Below are 19211 nucleotides of genomic sequence, written 5' to 3'. Positions count from 1 at the left end.
AAATGATTAACTATATGAGTATTTTTTGTAGTTCTTTATGAAATGTTACCCAATCCAAGCCTACGTAGTAGCTTCACCTGGACTCCGAATCTAAAATTTTAACTAAGACTTTTTTTTGAAGGACCAATAAATTTCTCCTAGTTTCTCATCAATCATGTAACCATTTACAAGATAATCTAGGCCCTTTGGTAGTTATTCCATCTTTCCAAATAATTTTTCCCAAACAGGAAACACAAAGATACCCAGAACCATTATGTAGTATTATTATGAGGCACCTATTGAAGGGTACATATTGGACTTCCAGTGTTCAATATACATGGCTCTAATTGTTGTAGGTCTGGAAAACAAACCCAGCCTGTGGGCCATTTTTTGTAGAGATCCAAATCAATAGTTATATCATTATAACAGTCAATTAAATCTCCATGAATAATAGACATCCACTTTGGTTTATTTATCTATACTTGAACTAGAAGGAACTTGAATCTCAAAGTTAATCAAATGACATTAGACCTGTCTTCTGCAGTCTTAATCTGTAAATGCCAGATTTCTGTTTGTCTCTTAATTAGATGCTTTTCACTTTGCACCATCCTTTCAATCAAACCAGTTAATGCAACTGGGTTTTTTTTGTGTCAAATTTATAGTTTGAGTATCTAGATGCATATTAGTTACTTTTACTTTGGTATTATAAAAAATTAATTAGGTGTTCTTATTGTTACTTGGCCAATAATTAGATTACTGGACTTATAAACACAGATCATGTCTATACTGGTGTAAGAGAAAAATTACATAAGACCAAACAGTCAGGAAAGACTTTATTCAAGGCTATTGAAGTAGGAGTCAGGACTATTGCAATAGGAGCCCAGACTATTGAAATAGGAGTCAAGACAATTGCAGTAGGGAAGAGAAATTGGAGCCAACTCTGCTGAAACAAAAGGTGAGATTTTTTAAGGACTAATGTAAGCTAGAGAAAAAGTACTGAAGACATTTAAGTGGGAGATTAGTCAATGTGAATGGGCCATATGTGTTTGCTAATAGTTGCTCATCAAAGCTGGGCTCTTATACTCCCACAGAGATTGGAGACAGGAGTGCTATCTCCTTTGATGATTACATTTCAGAGAGATGGGTCCCAGGTCCTTGTGAAAGACACTCCTGTAGAAGATTTACATCTCAAAGGTCAGAGAAAGGATTTAAAATTGCAGGTTTTCTAAAGTAAATCCTCTAAGAAAAGGTAGGACAAGAGCCTATAGTCAGCAAGGAGCCTGTAAAGTTTAGTTAAACTGAAGGGAACTTTAAAGCTGTGTTGGCCAATGGGAGTACAATTTAGAGCTGTTTGGAAATAGCGATTGTGGGAAATATTACTGGGAGAACAGAAAGAAAAAGTAGTATAACAAATAACATGTTTGTTTTCTAATAAAATGTGATTCTTAAAGCAGTTGAAATAACACTACTGTGAATAGGTTGGCAAGGCCGTCCATGAGAATCTTAAGTTTGCTAGAATATTTCAATTGAGTTCAATACCATTATCAGTTGCTCTAGGAAATTTAAGTTTCAAGCCCTTTGTGGGAACCACTGTCCAGTTCTTCTTAGGTGCTCATTTCACTTGGCAAGTGTGGATCCACCTGGAGTTTTCTTTCACTTTAATAGCCATATGGGTGATCAGCAGCACTTAAAAGGGTCCCTCCAGCTCCAGAACAGCCCATCTATCTCTAGAAAATTTTTAGGTAAACGGAATCTCCCCAGTCAATAGACGTGGCAGACTTCTTCCAGTGGGTCCTTCAAGATCATTGTAACTTTATGTCTCAGTGCTTCTAGGGAAGAAAGGAGCCCTTTGAAGTATTGAACATGATTATGAGAGGATTCTGTTAAATCAGGCACAGGACATGATCTCTGACCCAAATTCATAAGCTTGCCAAATATATATTCAAAGGGAAAGATATCATGCTTGCTTGCAAGGATTGCTCTGATTTTTAACAAGGCTAGCAGTAAAGTTCTAGGCCATTTTAATCTAGTATATTACTGAATCTTAACAAATAAATTTGACTTATCTTATGGGACTGTATAAACATTTGCATAATTACTGGATGACAGTGGAAATAAGATGACCTCCTCTCTGATTCATTATGCTCTAGTATCTCAGAAGTGGAAAATATGTATATTAAGAGATGTTACCACTTCCTGAGCATTGGCATCTGAAGAAGGAAAGACTTCAGACCATCCAAACATCATATACACCATAACTAGACAAAATCTCTTACTTTCTACAGACATTAGTTCTATGAAATCCAAATGAGACCAAGTTTCTAGTAAAGTTGGTTGGAGAAAACTGCCTACACATACCTTGAGAGTGGCATGTAAAGAATTCTGTGACAGATTGCTCATCTCTTTAATATGTTTAGAAATAATTCACTTTTTAGGTAGATGTAGTCTACCTAAATATAATGCCTTTAAAATCCCTCTGTTACTTAGGTTGTTATATTGATGACACATTACTAACCAATCAAATAAGGACTGTGACATAGGAATGATTTTTTTAGATAATTTCCATAGTTCAGTCAAGTTTCTTTTAGCCCTTTTTTCAATCCATATGTACATTTCCTTATGTGAAGTATATTTTTGGAAATTAACAAAAATTGTTGTATTAAATGTGAGGTTTCTAACTTTGAAATCTGCCACATTTTAACAATGGCTTTCACAGTTCTGTCAGCAAAATCCTTGCCTTTAGAAGTTTCATTTTGCCCTGCATGAGCTCTGAAATAGATTACTGATCTGAGTAGGCAGTTGTACAGCCTCATACACATCAGCTATAAATTTTCCATGAGATATTTTATTTCCCATCCAAGTAGAGAATCCTCTGTTTTTCCAAATTTGGTCTATTGCACAGCAGATGCTAAACACATATTTTATATATATGTAGGTGTATATATATGTGTATACATATGTGTGTGTATATATGTGTATATTTATACATATATATCATGTGTTTATATACATAGGTCTATGTGTGTGTGTGTGTATATATACATATATATAATTGCAACTCTTGTCACTGCTGTTGACTAGGCTGCTTGTGCCCCTTAATTCTAGGGAAAATATAAGCTTCCAAAATTTCATAAGAAGTCACCATAGCATATGAAGCCTTAAGTTGGCCACTTTTATCCTGAGTACATGATCTATCAGCAAACAGTATTAAATTGGCATTATGAACAAGAATATCAGATAAATCAGGTCAGGGCCTAGTGTCTTCTTCTATTACCATTGTATAATCATGATCACCTATTTGATCAGATTCTGATAAAGACTAACAGGATTTAGGAGATTGCATCTCCCAAGCACAATATTAGGATTGAATGATAAGGCTTGTTCATTACTAGTCTAATGGCATACTCACAAGTTCTGGAGGTCACACACTTGTAAGATAGCTGTCACAACATGGAGGACATGGAGATAAGTCAAGTGACCAAAGGTAATGACTTGGGCCCTTTAAAAGCGTGTCTGCTGCTATTGCAGCATGCCAGTATCCATAGTGCCATGGCCTCTAGAAGAACTGAGAAATGTGTTATTGATGTGTGGTCTAACTCCAACTTTTCAGTTAAAATTCCAAAAGTAACACCTTTATTTTCATGAAAAAACAGGTAGAAAGCTTCTCAAAATGCAAAATCCCCAAAGCTGAGATGATAGACAATTTTAGTTCAAAAACTTCTTTAGATTCTACAGAGCAAACCTGAGCAATTATCATGCAATTGCTCCATCAGAGGGTTTGCCCACTCTGCAAATGCTGGAATCCACTGTCTACAATATCCTACTAGTCCTGAAAATTGTCTGATTTGTATTTTGTAATAGGGCATTTCATCTGCAAAATGGGCTGCCTCTTATATTGTAACACTTCAGGACCTTCAGCATCAACAGATGCCCTAAATATTTTATCTCAGTTTGGCAGTATTGCAATTTATCTAGTGAGGCCTTATGCCCTTGTGAAGGGGTAAATTTTAATGAAGTCAAGGCATTGGTTTTGCTTTGCCATTTGGTTTCTGATGCTACCAGCAAACCATCTATATATTGAATACTTATAGATCCTTCTGGTGGGATGGGTTTCTTTAAATTTTCCTGTAAATTATTAGAGAAATAGTCGGAGAGTACTGAAACTCTTAAGGAATCCTCTGCCATAAATACTGGACTCCTCCATGAGTAAGAGCAATAAGAATTTAGACTTGCCCACTAGAAGAACAGTGGGTAAAAAGGCAGAGCACAGATAAATTGGAGAAAAAATTTGCAGAGGATGGTAGTGTAGGGGAGGAAGATATCTACTCTACCCACTCTGGGTCCTTCTGGCCAGAAAGAGAATTAATTTCACATGAGACAAAATAACAGGAGAAAATCAAACAAAGCTTTATAATATATATACATGGGAGAGGCTCAGGCAAACTGAGCAATTCACCAAAATGGCAGAAGTTCTCCCCTTAAATACCACCCTCAGCTAAAGACAAAGGAGGATGTTGCGGGTAGAGGGAGTCAGTTATGGGAGATTACCAGACAAGGACAGTAAACAAGAGTCAGGTTATTGTGCAGACTTTAGCCCTTGCCTTCAATATTGATGAGAGTTTCTAGAAATAAGGTCATCCCTCCTTCTTCCTGGTACAGAGAGGGAGACACTTTTACAAATGAAGATTTCCTTTACAAATGTAAATGTCTCTTAACAATGGGTAAGTAAATTCTACTTTTCAGAGTTTCTTTCCTGTCTGCAGTTTTTTAAAAGTAACCAGCCCAAAATAATCCTCATGCCAAAGAGACATATCTTGGGGTGGCCAATGCTAGTCCCCCATAGTCCTGCCTTTGAAACGTTTTGTTTTTTGAGGAAGATTAGCCCTGAGCTAACATCTGCCACCAATCCTCCTCTTTTTGCTGAGGAAGACTGGCCCTAAGCTAACATCTGTGCACATCTTCCTCTACTTTATATGTGGGACGCCTACCACAACATGGCTTGACAAGTGGTGCCATGTCTGCACCCTGGATCTGAACTGGGGAACCCTGGGCCACCGAAGCAGAATGTGTGAATTTAACCACTGCACCACCGGGCCGGCTCTGGAAACTTTTAAGTTTCATAGTCCTTTGAAACTTTAAGAAGTTTCATAGTTTAGAAGCTGAGTGGTAGATTGTCTCATCTCACTGAACACATTTCTTCGTCCTGGTAATAGATCAGTCCAGTTGAATTCATTTTAGAAGGCAGTGATACAGGGGGCCTCCCAAAGTAGGCCTATATTTTGGAAGAAACCAATCAGGTATTTAATAAGTATTTCTATGGAATAAAAAGAAAAACAAGGTTAATTATTGGAGCAAATTATAAACTAGTTCCTGAGCCCAGGGGCCAGCCAGTCAAGAAGATTTCTAGATGTCAGAGTCAAAACATCTTTTGCAGCTTGAAATGTCTCTGATGATGTCATTGGGTACTCAGGTATCTTTTTGAGTGGCTTACAGCTTACACAGCAACAGACAGGAATCTCTCTTAAGTTTATATCAAGTTGTTCAGCTTCAGTTTACAAGGCTTCAGGAAAAAGAGCAGGTTCAATTCTCAATGATTCCAAATGAAAATGAGGGAAAAAAATTGAAAACATTAGTTTGGAGATTTGTAACCAGATATTTGTAACCAGACGAGTTCAGGATCCAGTCCAGTTCACAGCTAGAAAAAAGGTAGTTAACAGAACTAGGATCTAATTTCACAAACGTCTATTATATTTACTGAAACATAATTTTTCTCTCTAAAAATTACCCTCATTTTTATAAAAGATAACCAAATTAAGACTAATTGGTTTGCAAAATAAGTTTAGTTTTCAATAATCTTGGCCCAATTATTTACATAAGTGCAGCAAGAATAGCAATTGATCATATAGGCTCTTAAATTTGCTTTGCTAGAATTTTTTATGAGGAATCTCAGATTGAACTTTAAAGAACTCTTGAGGCCAGAAAAGCCAAGCCAAGTACTTGCCATCAGACCTCGCCTGCAATACCTTAAATTTAGATGAATTCCTCTCTTCTCTTGAGATTCCCGAAAATATTTCAAGGTTCCAGTCACCTGCCAGGTAAATAAGCTTCCTAACTTACCAGGTAATATTGCTGGAATCTGTAAACAAGGTACCAGGCCAATATTTCCAAGTGGCTTTATTCCAGAAAATCAACCTTATTCCTCAAAGGCAGTATTGTCATATCCGAGTCTGTATGTTTCTCTCAAATGACATTCCAGTCAAAGCCTTGGTAATATAACCAATGATTCCAATTGTGTCCTGTTATAAGGAGAACAGATTCTTATTGAATTTATGCAAATAATTATATTGCCACAAAATAAGCATACTCACTCAAAGAGTTTCCAAATTCTGGAGGGATCAGCCAGGGAGAAAAAGATAAATACTTCAGTTCTCTTCACAAAGGTATAATTTCATCAAGTTGCTATAAATCATAGTTAGCATAAGAGAAAAGAGAAAAACATTTCCTTAAATCTGAGAAAACAAAGCAAAACCTCAAAAAAAAAACAGTTTCAAACAAAAGTCATAATAATTATAATCATTCTCATCAGTTCATTCAGTCCTGTATAATCGGTTCTTGATCTTAATCTTCTGTTAGCAGTTTTATGAGGTCATCAGTTTCTCCATTAGATTTCTGTAATTTCTTACTCAGTTCAGTTTTATGATCTCAAAGTTTATCAGAACCTCCATTTCAAAATGTCAGAGTTCTTTCCATGAATCTCTCTGAAGATGAGACATCTTTGCAAAAGCAAAAAGCATTGGAGTAAAACAATAACTGTCTGTAAACAACAAAAGACTCAAAAATGGAAGTTGACAAAGAAACGGTTAATTTTGTGACATACAACACTTTAAAATAATAACTAGAATTATGCCTGATAGCCAGGACAGATCAGAATTTTAGGAATATTGTATCATTTTTTAAACACATATCAAGAACATTTACCCACATAATACCATAGGTCCCCTGGAAGCAGTGTTTAGTTATCCATTTAACTACAATGACAATTAAAGATTTTTAGGCAAATCCAGAAGATTAAATAGCTGTGAGACCTTAGCACTTGTGATTAAAGACTTGATAAACAATACATGAAATTTATTTTGATAAAACATAAAATCCCTACCCTTTTGCTAGACTACTTACAAAACTTTCCATAATCTCTTTGCCAAGAGCAGACTAGAGGTTCAGGAAAATTATCCTTTGAGAGAAAACCAAATTTTAACTTTTGCACCAGTTTAATTTTAACATTAAAACTCATTTACTTAGTTCGGTTTAGTTAATCTTAGTCAACTTGACCAGCATAAAACTCCTTTCAGAATTTCTCCTTCGCAAACCTTCTACAGCTTTCTTTTTACCTTCAGAATTTGACCCATGCTTGCTTTCTCCCTTCCTAGTACTTTAGGGCAAATTTATCTTTCTTAACCCAACAAACAAAAATACTTTCATTCTTTATACCTTCTTTACCGAAAACATACAATTTACTTTCCTTGAATACAGAGCTATTTTCCGTATTAATTTTTAGTGGCTTTGATTATATATGTTAATTAGAACTTTTAACCCTTGCAGACCCTAGTAAAAACTAAAAACTAAGCAATTATGGACTGTCTTTTATATCAGCATTCTAAACACTTTTCGTAATTTCTACAAACACGCCACTTCACAGTAATAGACCCAAACACTTCTAGCCTCTCCACAATAAGAAGCCAAAAGGAGATAAACTTACACTTAGTAATTAATGTCTGATATCTTATTTGGAAATGATCTAGATACTCAATAAATTTTAGCATTTAAATTAACTCAGCAAAACTTCAAAGTTTCAAATTACCAAAGAGATTTTGGAATTTATTTTAAATATATGTCATAACATGTAATTATTTTAAAAAGTTTACCCAACACTTTTATCTTTTTCACATCTGTTTAGTTTACTCGTTCCTACTATTTATTTAGATTGCCTATAAAACTTCATGAGACATTAGACAAAATTAGCCATCACTCTAAGTTATGATGACGAATTTGTAACAAGGATAGCATGAGACTTTTTTTTTTCTTTTTTAAACTAGTAAACCCAGGCTGCATGTTTGCATCATATCCAGTGCTAACTCTAGAGGACATGTCCATTTTGATCAAACCAACAAACTTAAACTTTCATTAACCAAAGATTAGCCTGTATCATCTTAAGTTAAAAGACATTGGGCTATTTTCTATTACATTTAGAATTTATGTAAAGCACTTACTTTAAGCCAATTAAACAGAGCTCTTAATTTTGGCCATACCATCTGGAGGTAAAATATCACATATATAACATACATATAGACACATAAACACACAAGTAGACACAAAGACATTAAATTTTTGTTATGAATCAGGTGTAATACAAGATGCACTAGTTTCTGAGAAATACTTGCATTCCAAAGGATGGCTCTCAGATCCTAGAGAAGATGGGAGCAAAAATTTACATCATAAAGGCACAGAGACACTAGTCAAGTTTTCTTCCAGATGGAGTTTCTGGGGCATATTTGCTTTGTCTGTTTCTAATGTCTCAATCTTTTATTTCAATATCTAGGAGCATTTGGGGAGGAACAGGGGAGGCTTTGGGACTGGCAAAAGACAGGTGAACTTTGAACTGCCTTTTGGAACCATACCTCCAACCTTGCAGAAATTTGAAAGACAAAGACGGTTGCTTCCAATTCCCCAAAGAACTGGATTACAGCCTGCATGACACAAAAGGAGGCTGACTCACCCCTCCAACTACTCCCTTCCAAATGCTTTCTTCTATTGGGAAATTTTTAACTTAAGAGACGAATCAACGTTTTGTATGTTCTAAAACTTGCAGGACAATGTATCACACCTTGAAAAGTCTTCCAATTGGTCGGGGGAAACATTCCCCAGTGAGACAATGTCTATCCACACAATACAGTCTATAACACAGTCAGACAAAGAGAGAAAATCGCTTTACATAAAGCCCGTAAATATATCAATTTTCTACAAATTTCATCTGAATTCCATCAACTCTTTTACCTCTAATTATAGTTTCCTTAGGACTTTATCAATGGTCTTGGTCTTATAATATTGAATAGGGAAGTATTCCCAGCCAGACATTTTAAACATACTCAGGCAAAGTTGATATACCTCTTTATATAAAATCAGCTCAAGCATTCCAACATTTGTAGTCTTATCAACACTTAGACTTTTACATTTCATCAATTCAATTGTAAACTGGGTCAGGGTCTTAAACCTAGTCATTATTTTATTGTGTGTGTTTCCTTTTTATTTGGCCTTTTCATAGGTACCAATAAAAATCATGATGAGAGCTCTCACAATTTTTTCCCTCAATTTAGAAGTTTTCCCAATTTAAATGATCTTAACAGCAACTCAACCAATAAGCTTAACCATGGATGCAAGAGGCATCCCCAAAAGAGATTCAGAAAGTTCACTCCCAAAAATAGTCTAAGAAAGTAAAGGCCTTCATTGCATAGCAAGCAACGGAGGTTGAGACGACAAAGGCTCCTTATGAAAGCAACTGGGACCCCTTATGACAAACTACCCTGAGATTTGACACAGCTGGACAAAGACAGTATGTCCTGGAACCCCAGTCTACTCAACTGGCTGCCAAGATGCCGGTACGTGCATCCTCCAGATGGCGGAGACCAGAAAGGTCACAAAGCCAGGCTCTCAAGACATAGAACAAGACAAAAAGCCCAGACAACAGGCTTATAGAGATGCCTGTGTCTTATGACAAACAACAAAAAAAGACAAAGACAAGGAAAAGAACTGTATCTGGGAGGAAAAGGATCTATAACCAATGAGTACTGAACCAAATCCTAGAGTGGCTGAATCTAAGAAGCTAGCCTCACCAAAAATTTCTCCTGCTAACCTACATTTAGAAAAGCAAAATATCCTCACCACTCTTGCTTCCATTGGATGCTGCAGGCAGAGATCCAGGAGACTGACGTGGTAAGAATTACTCTTATCTCCGGCAGGCTCTTGTCAGGGGTCCAGGATCTTTCGGCTGCAGTAGTCCAGGAGCAGGCAGCGTCCAGCCAGTAAAATTTTATCCTGTCCAATTTGCCAAACTGTAGGGGAGGAAGACATCTCCTCTACCCACTCTGGCTCCTTCTGGCCAGAAAAAGAATTAAATTCACAAGAGACAGAATAACAGGAGAAAATTAAACAAAGCTTTATAACATGTATACATGGGAGAGGCTCAGGCAAACTGAGCAACTCACCAAAATGGCAGTTCTCATTTTAAATACCACCCTCTGCTAAAGACAAAAGAGGGTGTGGTGGTGGGGGGAGTCAGTTATGGGAGATTACCAGACAAGTACAGTAAACAAGAGTCAGGTTATTATGCAGACTTGAGACCTTGCCTTCCATATTGATAAGAGTTTCTAGAAATAAGGTCATCTCTCCTTTCTGGTACAGAGAGGAAGACTACAGATGAAGGTTTCATTTTCAAATGTAAATGTCTCTTAACAATGGGTAAGTAAATTCTACTTTTCAGAGTTTCTTTCCTGTCTGCAGTTTTTTAAAAGTAACCAGCCCAAAATAATCCTCATGCCAAAGAGACATATCTTGGGGTGGCCAATTCCAGTCCCCCACAGTACTAACATTACCATAGTCTCAGTGTTAGGAACTGCAGGCGTTAATGGAACAATGTATTTACTTCTTTAAGATCTTGTACAAAGGGGGAGCATCTTTAGCAAATTTAGCTTCCTTGTTTTCTGGAAGTTTGGCAGTATTGTAGGTATTACAGGGTGAGTACCCTTTTGTATTCATCTCTTCTTTTTCTAGTTTTTTTTAAAACTGGTTTCTTCCTTTTAATTGAGCTCTTGGCAAAGGGTATTGTTTGACACATGGGCATGGCTTATGTTTTTGAGAAGCTATTTCTATTGGTTCTACATCTCAGATTAAACCAGTACTGTTATTCCTAGGGCCCAAAGCCATGCATTGATTTGTTCTTGCTCAGGGTACTTTTCCAGCACAGCATGAGCCTGACACTCTCTGCTATATCCCTTTTCTGTCAGAAGGCATACAGTAACCAAATCAGATGCTTTCTTTTCAGGGCATTCTACAGACACCCCATATGGACTATACAATATGGTAGCCTTAATTTGCACAGGAGATCTCACCCCAGTAGGTTTACAGGAGAAAGTAAGAAAGCATGTTCTTGTGTCAGATGATCTATCCATGTGGGAACCACAGAAGAAAAGGAACAAGTATAAAGCTGATTCAAAATACCAACAACCTGTGTTGGTCTATGGCCAGATGGAAAGTGTGGAATTTCTGGGGAAATTTCAGAATAAGTAGAACAAGTATCTAGCAGAAAAAGCAAGGTTAAGTTAGCCTAAGGGAAAGTTATTGAAATGTATATTTCACCAGTTCCTACCTCTGAGATTCCCTCAGTCTGTCAATAGTAAACCATTTGCCAAAACTCTGAGCTTTCCCAATTCCCTTGTTTCTGCAATTTTTGTATCCACTGGAGTTTCTTTTCTCTAATCCCTCTTCAAGTGTCCTAACTTCTTATGATAATGACTACAATTTTTTTCCTTTGCTGCATTTATAAATTGACCAGAGTAGAGATTACTTCCTTTAGTAAATAGTTTTAACTGAAGAGTTAACACAGCAGTTTTTAACTTCTTCTCTTCTTCATATTTCTCTAGATTGTCCCCAAGTTGAGTAACTGCTGCTAAGATTTGAGTAATAGTCTGTCCTTCTCATTCTACCACATTTTCTAATTTGAGCTTGGATAGTCAGCAAGAGAACCAAGACAAAAATGGATAGGACCAGAGGACCATTTTGATCTACCTCTGGATCCATGCTAGTAAATTTTGAGAAAACCTCAACAAATTGATGATGGAAAATAATGAAGGGCTCACCCATTTTCTGTATACACCACTGCCATTTCTCTGAGCTCACCTTTAGAAGAAAGGCTTCAAGTACTGCTATGAACTATCCCTTTCGATGGATCTCTCAAATCCTTGGTTCTTCCATAGTTATGGAGGGTGACAGGTACTTGGCTACTCCTTGATGTGATGGGTTGTCTTCTAATTCCCAATGTGCTTGCTCCATCAAATTAGTGACGTCTGATGGTTGCATGATCCTAAACAGTAGCTTGTGCACATCCCCTGCTGTGGGGATCGTAGCAGAGGAAGACATTTCCTCTTCCCAAATGTGGGTTCGTCTGGCCAGAGAACGAATTAAATTCACATGAGACAGGATAGCAAGAGAAAATTAAACAAAGCTTTATGAGGAACCATGGCAGGTAGAATCTGTGCTAAGACATAGAGTGTGCTCAGGGCTAGGATATGTGACACACAAGCCTCTGTTCTCAGACAAAGCAGGTAATTCATTACTAGCTAAAGAGGTTGTACCTCATCCTTCTTTGTAGGGAACTCCACTAACAAAGGGAACCACATATCTGAAAGATCATCACTTCCCTCTTTCCAGGAGTCTGTTTGAAGCAAGAAGGATATAGAGACGCATGGGGAATAGAGGGAGCAGAGGTAGCAGAGAAAGGAAGAAAAGGGTTCTGTGAAAGAGAAAGTACCTTTAATTCTCACATTTCATCTTCCATTCTTCTCAATCTTTCCTTCTAGCTATCCAAATCGTTTTTTAACTTTCCACTTAAAATGGCATCTATCCAATAAATATTATTAATTCATCTGCTTGGAATGAGGCTCACAAATCCTGAAAGATTGGATTGTCATATGTATTCCAAATGCAACAAAAATATATTACCTGTATGAGAGGAAGAACTTCAGGCAACATTCCTGGTCTCCCAAATTTTTCCACCATGAGAGTAAGTCCTGATCCTGAAGGGGAGGAAGACATTTCCTCTACCCACTCTGGGTCCTTCTGGCTGGACAATGAATTAACTTCACATGAGACAGAATAATAGGAGAAAATTAAACAAAGCTTTATAACATGTATACATGGGAAAGACCCAGAAAAACTGAGTAATTCACCAAAATCGTGGAAGCTCTCACCTTAGACACCATCCTCAGCTAAAGACAAAGGAGGGTGTTGGGGGTGGGAGGAGTCAGTTTTGGGAGGTTACCAGACAAGTAAAGTAAATGAGAGTAAGATTATTATGCAGATTTAAGTCCTTGCCTTCTACATTGATAAGAGTTTCTAGAGATAAGGTCATCCCCCCTTCTTCCTGATACAGAGAGGGAGACACCTTTACAGATGGAGATTTCCTTTACAAATGCAAATGTCTCTCAACAAAGGGTTAAATTCTACTTTTCAGAGTTTCTTTCCTATCTGCAGTTTTTAAAAGTAACCAGCCCAAAATAATCCTCATGCCAAAGAGAGGTAACTTGGGGTGGCCAATTCCAGTCCCTCACAGCCTGATAGGATTTTAAAGTCCTGCTTACCCTTGCGTATTCAACACTAAAATCTTGAATTTGGAAAAGGAGGTTCATCCAGCTAGTATTCCAACAGAGCAGAGCCCTAGGAAGGAGACTTTATAATTCAGGGTCTCTTATACAACTGTAGTGTGGCCACAAGACCTTCAGCTGGTTCATTTAATTCAGGGACTGCCATTTGTATCTCATCCACATTACCAAACTGTTAGGTAATATAATTACAAATAAAATCTCCTGCCAACCCAGTTAACTTTCTCCACAAAAAGTAGAAAAGAATGAAATAGTTTTTAATATTGAATAAGCATTAAACCAGACTGTGATGTGTATCACAGGCAATCAGCTAAGAGATTGCACAGAGAAATAAATCTCACCCTTTTATATAGTCAGACAGATGCAATCTATTACACACATGTTAATGGTCCTTATCAAAAGGAAAAATAAAACTTCCCCTATCCTATGACAGGCAAGAATTTAAATTGTGGAGCTATGTGTCTAGACTGAAACTCCCATAGAAACTGGGAGACAGAGCGACATCCTTCTTGATGTTCACATTTCAAAGATTTGGCCCCAAGGACTCCAAGAAAGACATTCATGGGATGCAAAATTGTCAAGAGGCTTATTTAGCTTTTAAAAGGTTTATGTACATCTTATAGAAACAGACATCACTTATAATTTCAAGTTTTCCAAAGGAAATGCTAAAGGGAAATGGGGATTTCTCTTTCCTTTTGGCATCAGGGGAATTTTTAATTATTATTTTTTTAGGTTTATATTTATCCTTATACCAACAATGAGTTGGGAACTAGGTATAATCATGGCCAATAGGAGAACAAGTTAGCAAGGAAACAATTTAGCTTGTATGAGTTAGCTGTTCTTTATGACTTGACAAAATTACCATGCTGGACTTTTGGGACTGGTAAAACAGTTCTGGACTGAGAGAGTTATAGGAGGAGATAATAAAGAGCAATAATTAAATCTTCCCATGGAAACATTTTTTAATATTCACTGTGAGATAGATTGTTGACATATTTGATATGGGCTAGCTGATGCACATCCTATCGTTATAAACTCTCATGCCAATTTCATAAGGAATTTACTTGACTTTCTGTCATGTCTCTGAGCTTGAGTCCTCACTCTTATCCATAAACCTTTCTATTGTACCTCAAAAGACTAGTACTTATGAATTCATCAGTTTGAAAATTGAGAGTTCACGTCACAAATTTTAATTGAAAGATCCTTTGAAATAGTGTATATGTATTTTTATGCATACATATACAGTAGTCCCCCCTTATCTGCTGTTTCACTTTCTGCAGTTTCAGTTACCTGCAGTCAACCACAGTCTGAAATATTAGATGGAAAATACCAGAAATAAACAATTCATAAGTTTTAAATTGTGTGCCATTCTGAGTAGCATGATGAGATCTTGCTGTATCCCACCTGGGATATGAATCTTCCCTTTGTCCAGGATATCCACGTTTTATATGCTCTCACTCTTTAATCATTAAGTAGGCATCTCAGTTATCAGATCAACTGTTGTGGTATGACAGTGTTTGTGTTCAAGTAGCTTTTATTTTACTTAATAATGGCACCAAAGTTCAAGAGTAGTGATGCTGGCAATTTGGATATGTCAGAGAAGCCATAAAGTGGTTCCTTTAAGTGAAAAGGTGAAAGTTTTCAACTTAATAAGGAAAGGGAAAAAATTGTATGCTGTGATTGCTAAGATCTATGGTAAGGACAAATCTTCTATCCATGAAATTGTAAAGAAGGAAAAAGAAGATTGTGCTAGTTTTGCTATTACACCTCAAACTGTAAAAGTTACAGCCTCAGTTCATGATAAGTGCTTAGATAAAAAGGAAAAGTCATTAAATTTGTGGGTGGAAGACATGAACAGCAAACGTATTCTGAATAACGGCAACGTGTTGTACCAGATAGCACTGAGCCTATAGAAAAACTTCAGCAAAGGATCCCCTGATATAACTGACACCAAGCCATTTACTACAAATAAGGGCTAGTTACGCAGATTCAGGAATATATTTGGATTCAAAGAAACAGAGACCACATCCACATAACTTTTATTACAGTATATTGTTATAATTGTTCTATTTTATTATTAATTGTTGTTGTTAATCTCTTGCTGTGTCTATAAGTTAAACTTCATCATAGGTATGAAGGTATAGGAAAAGTGTAGTATAAATAGAGTTCAGTACTATCCATGGTTTCATGCATCCACTGGCGATCTTGGAATGTATCCCCTGTGGAAAAGGGGGGACTACTGTGTGTACTGTAGATACAGATATGTATACACACATATTTACATATATATTATGAAGGAGAATGTATGTGTGTGTACTGTTTATATTATAATAATTTTAAATTTGCTTTGGCAGGGAGAAAATGAATATAACCTAAAATTCTTTAATATATTGATAGTATCTTGATATTTTACAGTGTCCCTCTATATCATGCATAATCCCATAATTAATCATAATATTTAACTTGGCTTATTTGTGATAGATTCCCATAAATTCTGTAACACTGGACCCTGGTGCACAGCCATTTTGCTCATGCAGTCTGCTGATGATATTTTGCAATTTTGGTGGCTAAGTAGTGAGCAGGGCATTTTGCTGCCATGATCACTTCAAGGATGTAGTCATCTGTGCTGCCCTCTGCTGGTCTAATTATAGTGTGGCTCCATCCAAGAGACATGCTCTCCTAAGGTGCCCTTTTTATTGAGAAGAGAAACTTTATACCTTCTCTCCTAATGTAATTTTCCAGCAATCCTCATGGTTTTAGCAATAAAGTAGGTAAATACGAATTTCTTCCATTAAAAACCTATCTTTTTAGTATATGATTTAGAATTCCCTATCAATATGGATATTTTACTCAGCAGTGAATCCATTTTTTTCCTTTCTTTTCTTGACAGACTTTTCCCCCCAAAGTCTTATTTACTTGTTTGCTTCCCTGCTTTATGTAACCCTTGGCTTTGGTTCAAATACGTGATTGCAACATTGTTAATGGCAGAGGAAACATGAAGTAATTTCCCTTGTGAGGGTTATAAAATTGAGCCTGACGGAATGAGTTTATTAATGCATAGATTCAGTCATGATACATCAAATTAGTAGCATGTTCTTTAAAATAAAACTATTTACAATAAAACATACATGTCGTGTCTAGCTTGACGTCAGTATTGCAAATGGTTATATTATATTCTTTGTCATTTTGTTTTGCACAGTACTTAAATATTTTTCATAATATTTCTTTAGAATGGAGTTATGTGAAACTTGAAAGGTTAAAACCAAATGCATTCCTGGTGTTAAAAAAAAAAAAAACTTAAAGAATTTTATAGATCCTCCTTTTCAATTCAAAAAGAAGTATAAGATTCTCTGATAGTCTAAAATTTAGTATCTTGCCTCAGGGATATGAATGAACTAACCTAGTTAAACACATAAAATGCTACTTGTTTATAATAAACCTGATCACTTATCTAAATTGTGCAGTTTGTTCTATTACATCAACAGATAGTCTTGTAAGTTTATCTGACTTTTTTTTCTAGCCAAAAAAGTATTGAGAAATACATCTGTCTCATAATTTGCATGCAGAGGATATTTTAATAACCCATTTCTCCCTTCTTTGTCCATATCTTTTTAGGCTGACTGGAAGCTTTGTGCCAGACTTGATAGTGAGCATGAGTAGCCAAATGTGGCTGCACCTTCAAACAGATGAAAGCGTCGGATCTGTTGGCTTCAAGGTTAACTACAAAGGTAATGCTGAATTGCTACTGTGGGAAATATGTTATCTTAATACCACCAGAGAATACTTTTGAATTCATGTTTAATTGCATCTACAAAATAAGTTTCCCAGAACACAAGCAAAAATATATTTCAACAAAACACTTTCCTTTTTAAAGTAACTACAAATGTTGATTTCACTTTTCCTTAAGTAAAATTAGGGTTTTTTTAAGTTTAAAACATGTCTATTTTGCATATCTCTCCCCTAGTCCACTGTACTATCCCTATGCTTTAGTCACTCTGGACTCCTAGCCTTTCCCTGAATAGACAATGTAATTGTATAAATTTTATTTAATTTACCTGGCCAAAAATCTACTAATTATCAAATGCTTAAATACAAAGTAAAGGATTTAATTCCTCAAAGAATCCAACGTACCATTTTTTTGGTAATCCATTCTCTCAGTCTCTCAGAGCAAATAGGAAGTCTTAGTGTTCAGATTGTCAACTCCATAGACTGCAAATGTGTTAAATTGCTCCTGCCCGTCCCAGTATTGGTAGTGATACAAACTGATGATTAATGGCATATGTATAACAAATTTTTTTGTTCTATTTTCATTTACAAGAGATAGATGCAAGCATTGTGAAATCATAAATATCTTTGACACATGATGAACCTGATTAAAGCCAAATAGAGACAATGGATATATATATGCAACATACAAATTAGAAATGCAAATTTGGAATTTTGACTGAAAAAAATCTAAATGTTAATAAATTCAATTAAAATCTCTGCTTTAAAAGATGAAAATATAAAATAGTCCATCAGAAAGTTATGTTGCTTGAATTTGTTATTTCTATTGTGGTAAAAATCATTATTCTCTATCTTATCGATTAAACAATGACTTATCAAGTAAACAAAATTCTCTTACTTGCGTAATAATTTTAACCAGTTTCCTTCTTCAAACAGTGGCCTGCCATGCCTTTATATCCAGACACATGGAAATGAATGTGTGATGTTGTTGAGAGACAGGAAACATACATTCTGTGTTTTTAACTTGTGACTAAATTTGGTACTGTGTTAATTTGAAAACTCAAAAGCTCAAAAAATTTGTATAAATGTCAGTTTAAAAAAATAAAAAGGTTAGCTTGACTATAGAGTTAAATATATTTCTCCTCCATTTAAAATCCACATTTATCCCCCTGTAAATAAAACAAAGTTACAAAATTTAAAGAATGGTCAGTGTATGTTGAAAGTATTTATGTTTTGAGTTTTTCTTTTTTTCTTGTTTTTTCCCTTCTAAATGGCTAAGTGAACCTAGCATCCTCATATTCTCCTTGATTTTATTATTTTCTTCACTCTGTGATGATTACTTGTCCCAAAGCCTACAGTTGTTTGAACCTGAGAAACTGTATCAATCATTAATGGTAAGACTTCAACAAACACAGTTACTAATGCTGATGAACAGGTTGGAGCAGCAGGGGAGTTCTATCGATATTTACAAGGGTCTCCACTTCACTGCAGTTCAAGAGCTGGAAATACATTGTAAAGTAGCATAATTAAGCATTATTTAGCTTTTTTTCTGCTCAGTTTTCAACAAGAGTAATTCAAAAAATATTTCCTAAGGATCCACTGTGTGCCAGCTGCTGCATACAGAAAGAACAACTGTATATTACCTCTTACAGGAAGATCAGAATATAGTGACAGGCAAAAATATACGTAACTATTCATTTACAAATATCCACAGAAATGAGATATTTGAAACCAACACAGGAGATTCTTAATGAATAATGCCCTTATTCTTCTCCCTCCCTTCAATTTGGTCTCTTCCAAACTAACCTTCACACTGCTTGCTAGTGGTGATCTTCCCACAGCAGACAAGTGATCATAGTACACTTCTACTTAAAATGTTTTCATAACTTTTCATTGCTAAAGTCCAAAACATCCAAAGACGTTATCTTCCAGCTTTCTTGGCCCTGTTTCTGTCTTCCTCCCTACAATCCAATTTTATCAATTACCCGTAATTCACTGAACCCAGAAAGTTGTTTCACACTTCTCCTTCTCTGGACATTCAGTAAATTCTACCTATTCTACTTCTAGCTCAGCATC

At 36.0% G+C, this 19211-nt stretch overlaps 1 protein-coding gene across 7 annotated transcripts in view; it reads left to right on the top strand.

The window, feature by feature from the left end:
* The window catches only part of CSMD3 (CUB and Sushi multiple domains 3), a 1172992-nt gene that overhangs the window by 631557 nt on the left and 522224 nt on the right, over nucleotides 1-19211 (top strand). For all 7 annotated transcript variants that reach the window (XM_070630871.1, XM_070630869.1, XM_070630875.1 and 4 more), the window contains one exon: nucleotides 17025-17137. In XM_070630871.1, the coding sequence (XP_070486972.1) occupies nucleotides 17025-17137 (113 nt within the window). The remainder of the gene's footprint in view (nucleotides 1-17024; nucleotides 17138-19211) is intronic.

The sequence above is a fragment of the Equus przewalskii genome, chromosome 8, assembly GCF_037783145.1.
Source record: "Equus przewalskii isolate Varuska chromosome 8, EquPr2, whole genome shotgun sequence".
Taxonomy (NCBI): Eukaryota; Metazoa; Chordata; class Mammalia; order Perissodactyla; family Equidae; genus Equus; species Equus przewalskii.
This window is presented reverse-complemented; position numbering and strand designations above follow the sequence as displayed.